The sequence below is a fragment of the Umbelopsis ramanniana genome (assembly GCF_025399195.1).
Source record: "Umbelopsis ramanniana AG unplaced genomic scaffold K450scaffold_26, whole genome shotgun sequence".
Lineage (NCBI taxonomy): Eukaryota > Fungi > Mucoromycota > Umbelopsidomycetes > Umbelopsidales > Umbelopsidaceae > Umbelopsis > Umbelopsis ramanniana.
Window position 1 is genome coordinate 104,611 of NW_026252112.1, and position 15,471 is coordinate 120,081.

Here is a 15,471-nt window from a genome sequence, read left to right on the forward strand (position 1 = left end):
GGGGAAATTGCAGTTGCTTGATCCAGCAGAAGACACTGAGTCACCACCAGCGCTTTTTTGCTGTTGTAGATGCATTGTACTTACTGCCAGCGGGTTTCTATACTACAGCTTTCTATTCAAGGCGTGAAATTTTTCCTTGGCAATTTGGCGACAAAAGCTTGGGTGTGACGGCAGTGTGGTTAGGTTAAAATTTCCAGGTCCTCTAAGGCCGAGTCGTTCTTTCCATATTCCAGCAAACCATGTCGGGCAAAGGGCAATACAATGTGATTGTCGAGATGGATGACGAGCCTACTATACAGGTTTGTACAGCGTATTGAGTGAAAAGAAATCACAACGTTTTTGCTGTGCTTGCATAACTAAAAAGTGGCATTGGCAGGCCGATACCCTTGATAATGACGGACTCGAGTTTCAAGGTGAGCATGCGGTATGGATACACCCGTAGCCCTCCCCTGTGAGCTAACACGTCGTCTAGACTTCTCTTCCAGTAGCGCACCCAAAAGCAGTGGAAAGATGAACAGCAACACTCAATGTAAGGACGAATGGGAATCGTGATGGCGACGATGGCCAAGCTTGCAGAATTAACTAATTGTGAATCTCGTGTTGCCTCGATATAGCATTCGCCACAGCACCTGGTGGAGACTTTTTTGATCCTCACCGGCAGATACAAGATGAGGCTATGGGCCGAAAACCTGTGTGGTCATTGGATTACTACACTCGGTATTTTGATGTGGATACGAAGCAGGTAAGCCAAGTCAGGACAATGCCGGCTGCAGATACGAAGGGGGGAGGAGGAGTATGGAACTGGAGATCGGCCCTGAAGCAACGGCGTGAAAGCAACGGCTTGGAAGCAACGGCATGAATCCTTACTGCCGCAATGGCATACATCCTTTATCTAAACCTATTTCTAACGCTACGCTTGGCCATTTGCCTACCTGCCACTTAGGTCCTTCAACGCTGCTTTCACAGCATGTATCCTATAGGATTGTTTGAAGATGTGCTCAACGATAACCCAGATTTATATGGACCCTTCTGGGTGACCACTACAGTGATATTCACCACATTTGTTTCTTCCTCATTGGCTGCATCCATTGTTGCCTACATGCACAGCACACCCTACGTCTACAACTTTGGGACGCTAAGTTTTGCTGTGTTTGTTCTCTACTCGTATACCTTTGGATCAGCACTTTTAGTATGGGCCGCGACAAAATACTATGGTTGCCAACCTAGCTTGCTAAACATTATCAACATGTACGGCTACAGCATGACTGCGTGGGTCCCTGTTTCGGTAAGTGATCTAGATGGAAGCTGAAAGCACCGTCCAGGATCTAATGGTTTTTTCCCGTCTGGTATAGATCCTGTGCGTCATGCCTTATGATATTGTCAGATGGATTCTGGTTGCGGTTGCTTTTGCATTGACTGGTGCGTAGAGATGGTATCCTGACTCTGAAATCCATCCTACCTACTAACTTTTTTACCTTTCTCTAGCTGTATTCCTCATCAAAAACCTTTATTCCATTATTGCTCGAGCTGATGCTAAAACTAGCAGACTGTTATTGATTGGAATCTTGTTCGGTCACGCTATCTTTGCTATCACCCTCAAATTGTCTTTCTACAGCAACGACTTTAGAGATGCTGCCAACGATACACCTACATAGTGTATATAATGGGGAGGGGTTTTTTCTCATGTCTTTATTAAAAACAACAACGCATAGTAATGGATACAAAATGACAAAAGGATTCTAAGAGTGATGGGTTGCTATAATTTAATCAAATTTCTGCTCAAGAGGCTGAATATAATGTTTAGGGAAATGTACATTCAAGACGTAAACGTCGCGGCTGGAGAAGAGAGAGAGATGTCAGCGCACTGGCGTCAGCTAGATGCCATATTCGAGAGACCTAGGTACTCACTGTTCCAACGAGATGTCACCCGTTTTCATGTCTACCTTGCAGGGTATATGGGTTGTTCTGTTTTCAAATGAAACATGATAGCCACGTTCTGATAATACGTCCATCACCATGTCGACAAAGTGGCCATTGGACAATGCAGGGTCCTCACTGAAAAAAAAAGAGAAAAATATTGAGTCTGATGTCAATGGGGAGGGGCATGAGAAGGAATACGCACGTGCGGATCATGGCGGCACCACTGATAGCATGTCGAGTCACCTGCGGCACGACAGTATGATCGATCCACTGAATAGCTTTTTGAAGAGTTTTAGGCTCTTGCATTTGATAGTGTTCCAATCGACTGATAAGTTCCTGGGGTGGTAGATGAGAAAGGGAGATAAAATCGAGGGAGGGCATGAGCAGCATAGGGTACTTGCCTGTCTAGCATGCACACCAATTTTGTTGGCCAAAGGGATATGCGAAATTGCGTCATATGTATCGGATTCCAGTTCCAAAGAAGATTGGTATTCGAATTCCTTCAGGATGATTTGCATGACTTCATTGATATTGCCCACAGCATTGATGAGGTCTAACAATAAAGCAAGAGGTCAGACTGCTGCCTTGGCATGCTCACTACACGGGCTGTCAGTCGACACTTACGGAAGGGGAAAATTTTAGAAAGCTTCAACAGAGCTCCATAATGAGCCTTGAAAATAGCATATCTTGAGCGAATTAACTGTAGATGATGTGGTAAGCTACGCTGTCAGCAAAGCCGTGGGAAAGGTTTTCGCCCTGCCTACCGTCTCGTCAAAATCCGTCACACGTTCCTCCCAAAGAACTCCTTGTCCTGATCGTCGGACCTGCGCATTATGTTCTCGAATCATTTGACCGCGTGCCAGCTGACGCTGGACAGAAATATCTTCATCGACATACAAGACGCAAATGCGAAAGACAGGGCGAGGGAATTGATCGCGGCGATCGGTGTTCCAAAATTCTCGTCGAAGTTCAACCATCTTGTCGTAAAACAGCCTTAGAGCCTCCACTTGGATTTCAGTGCGAGGAAAGCCATCGACCAGGACGCCAACCGTAGGGTCACAGTCGAGCAAGGCGTGGAACAGCATTTCCATGACGGTACGATCGGAGATCATTTGACCGCGGTTAATGAGCTCTTTACATTCTGGGGTATCCAGCAAATTGGAGACAGAGATGGGGGGATTGGTGATGCCTCGAGCGCGCAGGATGGATGGAGTGTGTGTACCTTTTCCTGATCTAGGGTGTATGACAATGGTAAGGACGTTTGACGGATCTAGTAGTTTGATGGGGCACTTACCCTGGGGCACCCATCAAAAAGATAAGTTCTCTAGGTAAATGGAGGTTTTCCCTCCCATAGTGGTCTTCAATGTTCTTCCATGCTTGGTTAAAAATGAGCTTGGTATCCTTGATCTCCTTACCATGGTTGGTGCTGGTGCGAGAGAAAAGGTTGAAGGGGTCAACGAAGATATACAGAAGCAAGCCAGACGAGGCCTTACCTAGGGTGGTCGTCATGAATGGGTTCGCGGCTATTGCTTGACTGATTGACTAAGGATTCAATGGTGTTAGGTTGAACGGTAGAAAACATGGCCGTACATGGTGGGCCCTGATTTTCTTCCATTAGGCTTACCCTGTTCCACTGATGATGCACGGCATGCTGTCAATGTTGGAGTGATATAGGCACGTCTAGCTACTAGTCGAAGCTGAGGTGTGCAGTAGACAGAGCAGCGTCGAATGAGCTGAGGAGCTAATTTTAAAGCCATGGTGAAGAGACGATAAAAATATGATTTTGGCCAATTTGGGGAATTAGGCAAGACGGGTGATTGACGTCTTTTGCTGTTCACCTCGCTTTCTCCCACTTTTTTTGCCATGGCAAGAAGTCGTTTTTTCAAGTCCTTCCTAGCGTTATCGACCACGGGTGCTGGCCTCTATGCCTACGATACAAACACAGAAGCTCAGTTGATAACACGCAACGTTCGTACCTTTTACAATGGCGTCGGCTTGGCTCTAGATTACAAACTCAACTTCAAGCCAGGCGACATGTCGTCCATGGATGCTGTTCACGAGCGTGTAGCCAATCGCATCTTTGACGTTTGCGAACGTAACGGTGGGCTTTATATTAAAATTGGCCAAGTCATAGGTACTCAAGCGTCCGTTTTACCTGCTCAGTATCAAAAGCGCGCACGTCGGCTGTTTGACTCGGCACCAGCAGTTCCGTACTCCGTGGTCGAGCGGGTATTTCTGGAAGATTTTGGAGCCAAACCTGAACAAATGTTTAAAGAATTCGACAAAAATCCAGTAGCGAGTGCGTCCATTGCGCAAGTTCACAAGGCCGTGCTACATGATGATACCATTGTGGCCGTCAAGGTGCAGAAACCAGCCATTCAAAAACAGATGACAAGCGACCTGAGAGCGTTTCGAATGTTGCTGGCACTGTACGAACGAATTTTCGATTTACCCATGGTGTGGATGTCCGACTATTTTGAAAAGCACATTCGCATGGAAGCAGATTTTGAACGGGAAGCACAGTGAGTACATGGGCTGTAACCTGAGCAAAGTGAAACTCTGCTTTTATGATACTGACCCATGTCGTTACAGAAACTCTAGCAGAGCGTGGGATCACTTACAAAAAGAGAGCTCGTTGAAAGACCGAGTTTACATTCCAAAAGTATACGGCGAAATAGGGTCCAAGAGGATTATGGTGGCTGAATGGGTGGATGGAGTGCAACTGACTGCGTTAGATGATCTCAAGGAGATAGGTGCATCTCCCACAGAGGCCATGCAAATTACCATAGAAGCGTTTGCTAGTCAGATATTCAAGAGTGGATTTGTTCATGGTGAGTGCGCGCGGGTCGCGGCGGTTTGTGAAGGCGCAAAATGTTAACCATGACCCTTCTTAGGTGACCCCCACCCTGGCAATGTCCTTGTTCGCAAGCATCCCAAAAAGAAAAATGAAATTCAAGTTGTACTTATAGACCATGGCTTGTATATAGAGGAATCAGAAAGGTAGGTCGGGGAGAGCAGGTGACTGAAGCAACCCACTACTAACTGTTCCATTTAGGTTCCGTCAGCAGTATTGTAAACTATGGGAGGCGATGTTTCTACTTGATGTCAAGGCATTGGACGAAATATGCAAGCAGTGGGTGAGTTGGGAAACATCTGGAGCGATGTTGGAACCTTTTGACCTGAAATAACCCGTACTGACCGCCACCCTCCAGGGAGTCAACGACTCGAATATGTTTGCATCAGTGACGTTGCAAAAACCGTATATGCCAAGTAAAGCACCTCATCTATCCAACAGCACGGTGTCGTTTCAAGACGCATACGAAATGCAAATGTCCATGAAATCCAGGATCAAACATTTCTTGGCTGATCAACAACTTTTCCCCCGTGAACTTATTTTTGTTTCTCGCAATATGAACATTGTTCGGGCCAACAACAAGTCAATGGGAAGTCCAGTCAATCGCATCAATGTCATGGCACGCTGGGCAGTGCGGGGCATGGATCGAAAGGACGAAGCCAAAGGAGTGCGAGGGTATCTCCGAAGCACATGGCGAGTGATTCTGTTTGAAAGCACCTTATTTGCCATGACGGTCAGTTTCTACATTGTCAAATTCAGAGACGTGGCCAATAAGTTAATTTGGGGAACGGCCAACCAAGGAGGATTCGAGGGCCTGTTGGATGAACGGATGAAGGAACAGGTAGGAGCCGGTTCTAAAATATTCGTCAGAAATAGGTAAATTAACTGATTTTGGCTACTTGCAGCTTCAACAACAATTTGGAATTGTACTGGATGAATCGGTCTTTGATGCTTGACGACCAGCCAGCCACCGACAGGTGCACCCGTATTTAACGTAGAAAAGATTTTTATATAGTACATGGTTTGCTAAAAAGACCAAAATGTAAAAAGGAAAAATTCAGAGAGCATGGAAAGGGGAACTGTACAATGGGGGGGGGGAGTATCTATCATAAAATGTCAACAGGTGGTATATCTGGAGTGATGTCTCTCTTGGCAGCCTTGGCTTTACGCTGACCACTAGCCGTCAGATCTCGCCAAACAAAACAAGAGTTTCCTTCAATATGCGTCTTGGGTTTCCTTCCTCGTTTCTTCTTGGGCATGGTCAGTACGGTGTCCATGGTGGAGCTTGTGAACGCCGTGGTGGTTTCTGTATCCTCCTGTTCTAATGAAGTCACAGGGGAAGCAGAGGTGATGTTCCATACTGTCGGCGTGACAAAGGTCCACCCTCCTTCCCACACCGGTTCGCGTAAATTAGGTGGCCGACCTCTTTTTCGTTTCAGTATGGGTTCACCGGTGTTGGTAAACAGGATGGGATTAACTCGGGTTTCTTCTTCTGGGGCAGGTGAAAGAGACATCCTGGCCAGTTGGGGAGATACAGCGGATTTTTTGGGTGGTGGGTCGGATAGTCGGCGATGAGAATGAAAGGATGGCACTTGTAAATGAAAGTCTCCCGATTGACTACTGTTGTCTAGGGTGTGCTGTGAAGGTTCGATAGGAGACAGGGAGGGAGAAATGGGGGATAAATAGCGAGCATTGTCTGGCGACGACGTGGGTGAGTAAGGTGACACTGGACTATGAGAAGATGCCGCTGGCGATAATAGCTGGTGGCTATGGCTTGGAGCGGGTATAACCAGCGCAGGTGGTCTCAACAGGTCGGGTATTTTGTTGCTGTTAGCAGAACGAGGGTACCATTTTGATTCTGGGAGTAAGGAACTGATAGGCGGTAAAGTGACTCCTGACGATGGTGATGCCATGATAGCACTGAAAAAAGGTAAAAAGAGAAGTGAGGAAAAGGAATTACATCCAAGTAAAGGAAAAAAAAATAAAATAGAAATAATAATTTGAAAATGGAATACTAAGAAAATCTATCTGTGGCATGTCCTTTCAATGATAGTGGAAGAAGGCTCTATTCGCCAGCCAATGTCCAATCGATGTGATCTTGCTTTACTTCTCAACCGATGCTGCTCATGGTCACTTTGGGTTGCCCTGCTTTCAATGAATGAAATGAACCGTAGGGCTGCGCAACCATCTGAAAGACGCTTCAAACCATTTCTCCATAATCGGCAAGCAAAATCTTATGTCCCATGGAAATTCAGGAAGGATCTTTTCAATGACAGCTTTTTTTTTTTTTTTTCCCCTCCGCCTCCTCTTTGTCACTGGCTTCTTTACCTGAGCCGTGGCAACACATGAACGGAGGGTGCATCGTTTCATTCAATGCAACGTGGTCTCATCCTACATTGTCACAAAAGATACCTTCTTGACACTAACGAGGAAGAACCAAGTTAGTCAAAAGCGCCCGGCTGTTGGGTCCTGCGCCACGTTTGGCTTTATTCTGCAAAAAAGGAAGATTGTTATTTTTGGGAAAGTCGACGCTGTGGCAAAGGGCACGTGACGCGCATTGTTTGGGGAGTCCTGAAGATCCCCGCTGTGGAAACGAATCCTCTGAAGAAAAGTGCTCGGCTACACGTGATATGCCTGGTAATCCATCCGTTCCATAGCTACGCACCCCTTCTTTTCAGTGACGTTAGAACGTGGGCTGTACGAACAGCTAACCTAACGTTTCCCACCGACCCTTAGTGTCAAACGCAGTGGTCTTCCCATGATATATCCAACAGAACGCAATAATGGATGGTAGCGGTGATAGGCTCTTGCTATAATAATTTGTACCTCAGTGCATGCTCGGACCGAGAATAGGCGCCCCTATATGGAGATCCCGTTTGGGCTCTCTATGGCAGCTGACTGCCATACTGTCCTTGCTTGTTTTTGTTTTGATGCCTTCTCCCTCCTTTTCTTTCCTTTCGCTTGGCTTCTTCCCACAGGATCCATGGAAACAGAACCACCCAAAGCAACGTTTGACGACTACATGGATCGTCTCACCGCGCAGTCCCAGCAGTTGTCTCAACAGTTAAATACTATTCTGAAACATCAACAGGAGAATCCTACTTCAGACGACGATGAGTCTTACACTACAGGGTCTCCACAGCGCGTATATCAACAAAACCGTCGAAGAGGATCGAGTCTCGACTCAGAAGGTCGTCAAGAATGGCGGGTTGCCAAACGGCGTCAGTATCGGTCACACTCAGTGCCGTCCATGCGAGCCCCCATTTATTACAGTCCGGAAGAAAGTAGAACGAGTTTGAGCGAAGCATCCGGGACCGGTAGTGGGAGTCTGAGTGATGATGAGTCGGATAGTGCGTCGCAAACGGATGACTCACAGCGAATGGTGGCTCGTCGAGGGAGTTGGGATCCAATGCAGCCAGCACCTTTTGAAGCTCGTATTCAACACTATGAACGACATCCTCATATTCGTACTCAGTCGGGTCCAAGTTCGGCGGGTCCAGTGATACAGCGGCATTCCACCGTGATTGGCTTCACTCAACCAGCCATGATGTATGCTGAGCCTATGCCGCCAGACATACCCATGGTGCACCCGCCTATCCTGTTTGGTCCTCCCATGGGAGTGCCACCCGAATTCATGGGCGGTGATTCTGGCGTTATGTCTTCGGCCATGCTGGCGGATGCTATGCTGGACGTTGCTCCTCCTATGGGTCCACCTGGACACGACATGGGTCCGTTTCACGGTCCAGGCGATATGGAGCATGACATGGTTCAATTTCAGCCACAGGAGCATTATCCGCCGCCGCAGGAACACTATCCACCACAAGAGCACTATCCGCCGCCGCAGGAACACTATCCACCACAAGAGCACTATCCGCCACCGCAGGAACAGTATCCACCACAAGAGCACTATCCGCCGCCGCAGGAACACTATCCACCACAAGAGCGCTATCCACCCTCTTCCGCTATGGACCATTATCAACAAGGCGATGCTAAATCCCCACCAAAGCCACTACCTCGTCATCAACGCATGGTGGCGGCTATCAAACAGCGTCTAGGTAGAGCGGCCGAGCAGCAATCGATTCGATATGGTGTGATCAGTCAAAGAATGTTTGAGCCGCCGCCGCCACCGCAGACAGAAGCCAATGCTAGTGGACCGTCCCGACAATCCTCCTTGGCACGAAGAAGATCGGCACGGCAAAGTCAAGTGTATACTGCCAATCTCGACAGCCCCGAAGCTATGCAATGGTGTTTTCGTCGTCAACGGCGTCTAAAGTCTCTCCCATGGGAGCCTTTTGACCCAATCTACCAATCGGCCATAAAGGACGCAAGCAATCAGAACAAACCATGCGTCATACAGGATAGTCATTTTTCACAAATGGTCAAGGTGATTCCTTCCGACGGATATGCCATTTGTCGCAAAATGCATGGCCATATGCTGTATGATGTTGCGTTTCTTGATCCCACCAAACAATCCCGCACGGTTTTCTTCTGCATACCTATGCGTCGTCGTCGCAACCCTTCTCATCTACAGTGAGTGGATGTATGCATTTATGTATGTTATATCGTCTCGTTTTGCACCTACTTGTATAGCAACACCCTACAGAAATATATTTTTTTTCTTTAACCCATCCAGTACTACATTTTAATGCGAGCACCAATAAATGCACGGCCAGCCAGTTTATGTTGCTTCTACACATTCACTTTATTGCTTTTCCTTTATATTCTTTTTGAGCGAGGGTATGAAAAACGCTTTTGATGAGTTGTTATATTCAACAATAAATTTTTGCAAGAGATAAAGGGAGTGAAATGGGATCTTTGTCTTTTGGAGGTTGGCTTTTTTTTCCATTTTTTTTCAGCGATGCATCTCCTTTTTTTTTTTTTTTTTAATGGTTTCTGATGAAGGCTCCTTTTGTGTCTGTCGAGACGAAAATCTAGGCTTGGGTAGGTTCTTCAGTAGGCTTGGCTTCCTCTTCCTTGGCAAGCAAAGCGGCAATCTTCTCTTCAGCCTTCTTCTTGTTCTCCTCAGTCTTCTTGGGCTGTTCGCTCAAGAAATGATCCCTGCGCTCCTTGAGCTGCTCAATGGTAGCATCAAATTCAGCAGGCTTGGTGGGGATAGCAATCTTAACTTCCCAGAAAGATTCCATAATGGCCAAGGGAAACTTGACGGTTTGGTCAGCCTTCTTTTCCTTGGGTGCCTTGCTACCACCCTTCTTCTTACCACCCACAAAGAAGTCTTCTTCCCGGTCGGCTTTCTTCATGAGGACGGCACCTTCAGGAATATTGGCAGTGGTGTCTGCTTGTCTACCAGCAGGCGACTTTGCGTTGGCATCAGCCTTGCCATTGACGGCATCGGTCGTTGCGTTGCTATCGTTACCATACGATTGCAAGTAGGTGAGCAGAGTCTCACAAGTGGCGATTTCTTGAGAATAGGCAGGGATCTCGGCAAGCTCGCGTTCCTGCTCGGCTTGAGCCTTACGTTGAGTCTCCTCATACTCCTTTTGACGCTGCTTAGCCTGCTCCTTGCGGAGGTCTCGGATTTGTCGTTGGTGGGCAAAGTGCTCATCCATGGCTTGACGATGCTCATCGCGGAGTGTACGCATCTTTTCATATTGTTGATCCAACTGAGCCTTGATGCTGTTTTGCTCTTCGTAAAGCTGGTTGCGCTTGTCGCGGTAGGTCTTTTGGGATTCTTGAATATCGTTGAGCTCAAGCTTGATGGCATCAAATTCTTGGTTGAGACTTCGCATTTGGCTGTCATCAATGTTCTTCTTAAGATCTTCATAAATCTTTCTCTCCTTGTCAAGTTCCGTTTGTTGATCCTTGAAAGAGTCAATGGTGTTCTTATGACGCTTCAATGTGGAGATCTCAGAGAGGATCTAATATGATGGTTATTGATCCAGTGTCGTCACACACTTGTACATCCTTCTTAAATAAATTACCTGCTTCTCTTCAACAAGCTTGACACCAGATTCAATTCTCTTTTCCAAAATGCTACAATGGACGAAGTCAGCAGATTAGTTTCAGGTATGATGGTAGACAGTGCCAAACGCTGATATGTTCACATCAAGCCCTCCCCCCATCCAGCCATGATGGTCGTACCTGATCTGTCTATCGACATCAGCAGTAGTCTTGAATGGGACCTTGGATTGGCCGGCCTTCAAAGCAGCGGTCTAATAGAAATGTCAGTCATGCGCCCCATCGAAACATCTAGAAGGAAAAATGTGAACCGTACCTTCTTCTTCATTGACTGTTGGATGACATCCAATTGGGTAAGGACAGCCTTCTTAGAATCCTTAAGCTCCTTTTGCTGGTCCCGGACTTGGTTGAGCTTGGTGAAGAGTTCTTCACGCTTAGCACTCTTACCAGCTGGTGAGAGCTTGTTCACCTTTTCTCGCACAGCGTCCTAGAGTAACAGCGTTAGTTCAATCAGACATGGAAACGCGCCATCCCATAGCGACACCCCATGCATGATGGACGTTCTGATCATCGATCCAGCACCGAAAGGGGTCCAGCCCTGAGGTCATCTAAAAAGTTAGATCCAACTTACATTTTGCTTCTTCAAGGCGTCAATGGAGGCCTGGATCTCGCCCAAATTCTTCTTCAATGCAGCATCATCAGGCTTCTTTGGGGTTTGTTTGTGGTTGGAAGCAGGAGTAGTGGACGCGATCGTTTCTGCCATGATGGAGAAGGTAAGAGGGAAAAAAAAATAATGGGCTCAAGCGACCTGCATCCACCACTCAATGTTTCGAGAAACTCCGAGGTCAGGTGATTGGTTCGTTCCTTCACCTGCTATATGCCTGACAAGATAGCCCGACCGTTAAGGATGAATGGCTGGGCCGTTGGCTTGAAAGATGCCCATTTACCTCTTTTATATCACCTTTTTTTCAAGAAATGACAGCAATGGAGCAAAGTGTACGTACCATTGAATAAAGTGAGTATCTCTGTGCAACCGTGTCAGTGTTCAATTTTTCCATTGGTTGCTTTATGTTTGGGCCTCCCTTGGATGTCTCTTTTCAGCGGCCCATGACCTCACTGTTTTACAGCCTTTGCGTAGAAATAGTCACATTATCCATTCATCGGATGAAACCAAAAAGATCAAATGGTTCAACGTTAGACGTAAACTGAAAGATCGAAAAGATCTTTGAGAAAACAAAGGTAACTGGCTACTTTATTACCTTTCTTGCATTTCAAGGCCAGCTTAAAGTAACAAAGACATTGAGAGACGAGGAGAACCCCGTCTAAAAAGCTGAATATCGACTGCTAAACCAGGGAATTATTTGAAGAGAAGCTTCATTTTTGGAATTATGTGGTTATTTCATCGTATTTTACAGCTGATTTAACAAGGTGGTTGAAAGCTGGGCTCTTGCGAAAGCCAGAACTATCATTGAAGCAAATTTCTCACTGACCAGGCCTCCATAGGCATAATACTATTACTTCTTTGTTCATTGGAAGAAGCATAGGATGATGCTTTTAAGCAGCTTGTCTGTCTATATGGTGCCTTAAGCCTTTTGCCTTCTGGTTGTAGGGATCCAATGGGACTGCGATTGAGCGACAGTGTGAGTGGCTGAGATTTTTTCGCAGACTTTTTTTTTTTTTTTTTGAGACCACTGAATAAGCACACCAGTAACAGTAACTTCTCCATTACTCTCTTACACCAGCTTTTACACCATGCCAAAGAAGCCATTTATCAATCGAAAAGATGCAAAGCATTTCCATGTCGTTCACAGATCTCAAAAGGATCCTCTGATTAACGACGAAGGCGCATCACAAAGAGTGCTTCAGGAGTTTGTTCCTCCCAACATTCTAAAGGTAAGTTGACATGGCATAGACGACAGCACGGGGCGAACCGCCATCCTTATTCGACATTCTTTCCTTAGCACAAAACTCAAGAGCAAATTCAATCCATACACCACCGACCAGAAAAATTGACTCAGGACCAGATTGACGAAAAGGTCGGTCAGGCTGCCCTCTACGGTGTGTACTTTGATGATAGTGAATATGACTATACACAACATTTGCGACCCATCGGTGCCACCGATGCTGTGTTTTTGGAAGCGCCATCGAAAAAGAAGGAAAAGCAACCCGCCACCGGGGGTATCAACTTTGTAGATGAAACCGTCAACGAAGAGCTTCACCGAAAAGACCGCAAAGTTCACCTACCTGAAGGAGTCCTTCCATCCGACATCGAATTGTTTACACCCAAGACGCCTCTCCGAAGTATCGACTTGTTTGACGGTGGCTTGCAGCCCGACATGGACCCTCGACTTCGTGAAATTATGGAAGCTCTTGATGACGAAGCGTATGTGGAAGACAATGTTGAAGACTTTTTCGACAATTTGAACGCTCCTGGAGAGCGATACGAGCCTGATGAATTTGACGATGACGAAGAGTATTACGAAGAAGAATATTACGAAGATGAAGAGTATGATGAAAACGGCGAGCCTGTGACCTATGAGCCCTTGGACGATGAAGCACCTGAAGCTGTGCCTATCCCTTCGACAAATTGGGAAGCCGCTTTCAAACAATTCAAGAAGAACCAACACGCTGGTCTGGGCTCAGACGATGAGGACGACCGACGCTCTGGAGTGACTGGTATGACAAGAGCCACCACTGCTTCACACCGAAATGCCAATCTTACCTTGTTGGATGAGCGATTTGAAAAGATTGAAGAGGAATACGAAGAAGAAGAGTCTGACTTTTACGATTCGGAGGAAGACGATGAGCCAATGGTGGCTAGAGAAGACTTCAACGCTATTCTCGACGACTTCTTGGATAACTACGAGGTGGTTGGCAAGAAGATGGTGCACAGACTGGAAGGTGATACGAGTGAGGCCAAGTTGGATTCAATCCGTAACGCTCTTGGTGCAGCCAAACTCGATAACGTAGAAACCGACAGCCCCATGCCTTCCAGACCGACCCAGAACAACCGAATTGAAGATGTTGACGTTTGGGAACGACCCGTCAAACAGCGAGCTACATGGGATTGCCAGTCTGTCATTAGTACATACTCCAATTTGGAAAACCATCCTAGACTGATCAAGGAAGACAGCTTCCGCAAGCGGATTCAGATTGATCCCAAGACGGGTTTGCCTGTTCTTGTTGAAGCTGGCAAGAAGCAAAAGGCATCCCGTAAATCGAGACTGCGTGAAGAAGTTGAGGAAGAAGAAGAAGAGGAAGCAAGTGGTTCAGAAGACGATGAAGATCGAGGTAAGAATTTGAGGCAAAAAAAAAAAAAAAAAAGGTCGTAGGCAACCAACGTACTCATGTTGTCTTTATAGTCAACTTAGGTGTGGCTAGATCCAAGAGTGAATCAAAGGAGGAAAAGAAGGCACGAAAGGCTGCATTGAAGGAACAAAAGAAGAACCGTCGAACGGAAAAGAAGGCAACCAAGGAAGCGTTCAAGAATGAAGAAGCCAAGCAAATCAACAGTCTGCAAAATCAACGGGTCAATAAGGGCGTTAAACATATTGCCTAGAGTTTAGCTTTTTCCCATCCATAGATTCCCCCATTCACCTCACCTCACTGTAGCATAATAGCACTACGCTGTATTGTATTCATTCCCATTTGTTCTAGTTGTCATCCGATATAAAGTAATGGGGACTCAACCCACCCACACTTACCCAGTGTATGCTGAATGACCGAGTGAGCGACACTGTATATGTCAGCCTTTTCTCTCAAGTGAACAATTAGCAACTCACGCATATTCTGAATATCATGAATGTATTTTTTTGAGCTTTATTGCGTGCTTTTAGGTATTTTTGTGCTTCCTAGTTTTTTTTTTTTGATCCCTCCTCAGCCTAGAGAATTATGTGGTATCATGGCTTAATATAACAAATAACATTTTTTAAAAGTGGTCTATCATGATAGCCTTTTTTCTATCCACAGTTTCTTATAGTGACTATACATGGAACGGGACGTAACGGGAGTGGTGTTAAAGACATGGAAGGTGTTGACCAGGATGCTAGCTGTATCAGTGAGGGAAAGTCACTGGTGGATAGGCTTGGTCAAGACATAGGCATCCTTGTCGTCAATGTTTTTATAGTAGTTGTTGGTGGTGCCAGTGATTTCAAAGCCTTGGTTCTTATAGAAGGACAAGGCTTCCTGGTTGGTGGTCTGGACATGAAGGTACACCTCAGTGATGGTCTGCTCATTGTTGGTTGAAGCATGCTCGAGGATGTGATCCAAGAGCTTACGTCCTGAAGAGAAGGGTCAATACGATAAATCTTGTATGGCAAACATGCTAAAGGTGCTTCAACTTTACCGATTCCCAAGTGTCGGTATGGCTTGAGGACACCCAAAGTCATGATATAAAGCTTGGAGGAGCTTTCGTTGGTATCGATGGGTTCGACTCGGCAGCAGACAGCGCCGACGCAGACGTCGTTGAAATAAGCTATGGGAATTTCAATCACGTCGTTAGACTATGAGTGCTTTTCATACGACATGATCGGGAATGCTTACCAAGTTTGGCAAATTCACCAACCTCCAACACCTCCTTGTAGAACTTGTCGCTATAGTTGACAGGGAACAGAGTGCTGTTAAGAACACGCAATTGGCCAATGTTGTTGGGAGTCAAATCCCCCAAGGAGATGCGCGACGTGGTCACTGTTGGGGCCATGGTGAATGGGGTTTGAATGGAATCAGGAACTTTTTTGTTGTGCAGCCAGCCATGACCGAGGTGGGGGCCACAGCTCTGTGCA

General features: G+C 46.3%; 8 protein-coding genes across 8 annotated transcripts; 4 read left to right on the plus strand and 4 right to left on the minus strand.

Annotated features, from left to right (window-relative positions):
• The first annotated feature begins 121 nt into the window (after positions 1-121).
• On the plus strand, positions 122-1,848 carry K450DRAFT_240310 (uncharacterized protein). Its single transcript, XM_051588905.1, has 7 exons — positions 122-299; positions 377-413; positions 473-529; positions 615-742; positions 944-1,285; positions 1,353-1,419; positions 1,486-1,848. The coding sequence occupies exons 1-7, from the start codon at positions 240-242 to the stop codon at positions 1,653-1,655; spliced, it is 861 nt and encodes a 286-aa protein (XP_051444785.1). The 5' UTR covers positions 122-239; the 3' UTR covers positions 1,656-1,848.
• Positions 1,429-3,718, minus strand: K450DRAFT_240313 (uncharacterized protein). Its single transcript, XM_051588906.1, has 8 exons — positions 3,545-3,718; positions 3,215-3,462; positions 2,685-3,153; positions 2,545-2,620; positions 2,322-2,473; positions 2,123-2,256; positions 1,909-2,055; positions 1,429-1,836 (listed from the first exon to the last, which is right to left on the minus strand). The coding sequence occupies exons 2-8, from the start codon at positions 3,427-3,429 to the stop codon at positions 1,764-1,766; spliced, it is 1,266 nt and encodes a 421-aa protein (XP_051444786.1). The 5' UTR covers positions 3,430-3,462; positions 3,545-3,718; the 3' UTR covers positions 1,429-1,763.
• K450DRAFT_240323 (uncharacterized protein) lies at positions 3,545-5,776 on the plus strand. The gene is made up of 7 exons (XM_051588907.1): positions 3,545-4,442; positions 4,513-4,751; positions 4,815-4,920; positions 4,976-5,057; positions 5,133-5,507; positions 5,575-5,615; positions 5,680-5,776. Exons 1-6 carry the CDS (start codon positions 3,784-3,786, stop codon positions 5,605-5,607), a joined length of 1,494 nt encoding a protein of 497 aa, XP_051444787.1. The 5' UTR covers positions 3,545-3,783; the 3' UTR covers positions 5,608-5,615; positions 5,680-5,776.
• Positions 5,693-6,741, minus strand: K450DRAFT_240325 (uncharacterized protein). Its single transcript, XM_051588908.1, has one exon. It carries the CDS (start codon positions 6,685-6,687, stop codon positions 5,881-5,883), a length of 807 nt encoding a protein of 268 aa, XP_051444788.1. The 5' UTR covers positions 6,688-6,741; the 3' UTR covers positions 5,693-5,880.
• An 876-nt stretch (positions 6,742-7,617) lies between these two features.
• K450DRAFT_240326 (uncharacterized protein) lies at positions 7,618-9,580 on the plus strand. The gene has a single exon (XM_051588909.1). It carries the CDS (start codon positions 7,638-7,640, stop codon positions 9,306-9,308), a length of 1,671 nt encoding a protein of 556 aa, XP_051444789.1. The 5' UTR covers positions 7,618-7,637; the 3' UTR covers positions 9,309-9,580.
• Positions 9,581-10,315: 735 nt separating this feature from the next.
• K450DRAFT_240335 (uncharacterized protein) lies at positions 10,316-11,496 on the minus strand (the record flags this gene model as incomplete). The annotated part of the gene is made up of 5 exons (XM_051588910.1): positions 11,322-11,496; positions 11,007-11,177; positions 10,874-10,944; positions 10,714-10,765; positions 10,316-10,638 (listed from the first exon to the last, which is right to left on the minus strand). Coding segments are annotated over exons 1-5 (749 nt in total), but the record flags the coding sequence as incomplete, so codon positions are not given.
• An 841-nt stretch (positions 11,497-12,337) lies between these two features.
• K450DRAFT_240341 (uncharacterized protein) lies at positions 12,338-14,402 on the plus strand. Its single transcript, XM_051588911.1, has 3 exons — positions 12,338-12,583; positions 12,652-13,981; positions 14,062-14,402. The coding sequence occupies exons 1-3, from the start codon at positions 12,443-12,445 to the stop codon at positions 14,247-14,249; spliced, it is 1,659 nt and encodes a 552-aa protein (XP_051444791.1). The 5' UTR covers positions 12,338-12,442; the 3' UTR covers positions 14,250-14,402.
• A 75-nt stretch (positions 14,403-14,477) lies between these two features.
• Positions 14,478-15,417, minus strand: K450DRAFT_240346 (uncharacterized protein). Its single transcript, XM_051588912.1, has 3 exons — positions 15,233-15,417; positions 15,036-15,164; positions 14,478-14,970 (listed from the first exon to the last, which is right to left on the minus strand). The coding sequence occupies exons 1-3, from the start codon at positions 15,387-15,389 to the stop codon at positions 14,759-14,761; spliced, it is 498 nt and encodes a 165-aa protein (XP_051444792.1). The 5' UTR covers positions 15,390-15,417; the 3' UTR covers positions 14,478-14,758.
• Positions 15,418-15,471: the final 54 nt, after the last annotated feature.

Excerpts from the sequence above, each read along its gene's own strand:
- K450DRAFT_240346 (XM_051588912.1), bottom strand. The coding sequence starts at position 15,389 with ATGGCCCCAACAGTGACCACGTCGCGCATCTCCTTGGGGGATTTGACT. Across the intron at positions 15,165-15,232 it reads TGGTGAATTTGCCAAACTTG|CTTATTTCAACGACGTCTGC; the intron begins GTAAGCATTCCC and ends AAATTCCCATAG. Across the intron at positions 14,971-15,035 it reads ATACCGACACTTGGGAATCG|GACGTAAGCTCTTGGATCAC; the intron begins GTAAAGTTGAAG and ends CCTTCTCTTCAG.
- K450DRAFT_240341 (XM_051588911.1), top strand. The coding sequence starts at position 12,443 with ATGCCAAAGAAGCCATTTATCAATCGAAAAGATGCAAAGCATTTCCAT. Across the intron at positions 12,584-12,651 it reads TTCCTCCCAACATTCTAAAG|CACAAAACTCAAGAGCAAAT; the intron begins GTAAGTTGACAT and ends TTCTTTCCTTAG. Across the intron at positions 13,982-14,061 it reads AGAAGACGATGAAGATCGAG|GTGTGGCTAGATCCAAGAGT; the intron begins GTAAGAATTTGA and ends TAGTCAACTTAG.
- K450DRAFT_240310 (XM_051588905.1), top strand. The coding sequence starts at position 240 with ATGTCGGGCAAAGGGCAATACAATGTGATTGTCGAGATGGATGACGAG. Across the intron at positions 300-376 it reads ATGACGAGCCTACTATACAG|GCCGATACCCTTGATAATGA; the intron begins GTTTGTACAGCG and ends TGGCATTGGCAG. Across the intron at positions 1,286-1,352 it reads CTGCGTGGGTCCCTGTTTCG|ATCCTGTGCGTCATGCCTTA; the intron begins GTAAGTGATCTA and ends CGTCTGGTATAG.
- K450DRAFT_240325 (XM_051588908.1), bottom strand. The coding sequence starts at position 6,687 with ATGGCATCACCATCGTCAGGAGTCACTTTACCGCCTATCAGTTCCTTA.
- K450DRAFT_240326 (XM_051588909.1), top strand. The coding sequence starts at position 7,638 with ATGGAGATCCCGTTTGGGCTCTCTATGGCAGCTGACTGCCATACTGTC.
- K450DRAFT_240323 (XM_051588907.1), top strand. The coding sequence starts at position 3,784 with ATGGCAAGAAGTCGTTTTTTCAAGTCCTTCCTAGCGTTATCGACCACG. Across the intron at positions 4,752-4,814 it reads CAAGAGTGGATTTGTTCATG|GTGACCCCCACCCTGGCAAT; the intron begins GTGAGTGCGCGC and ends GACCCTTCTTAG. Across the intron at positions 4,921-4,975 it reads TATATAGAGGAATCAGAAAG|GTTCCGTCAGCAGTATTGTA; the intron begins GTAGGTCGGGGA and ends TGTTCCATTTAG.
- K450DRAFT_240313 (XM_051588906.1), bottom strand. The coding sequence starts at position 3,429 with ATGACGACCACCCTAGGTAAGGCCTCGTCTGGCTTGCTTCTGTATATC. Across the intron at positions 2,621-2,684 it reads TGACGGATTTTGACGAGACG|TTAATTCGCTCAAGATATGC; the intron begins GTAGGCAGGGCG and ends CATCATCTACAG. Across the intron at positions 2,474-2,544 it reads TTCTAAAATTTTCCCCTTCC|ACCTCATCAATGCTGTGGGC; the intron begins GTAAGTGTCGAC and ends CTTTATTGTTAG.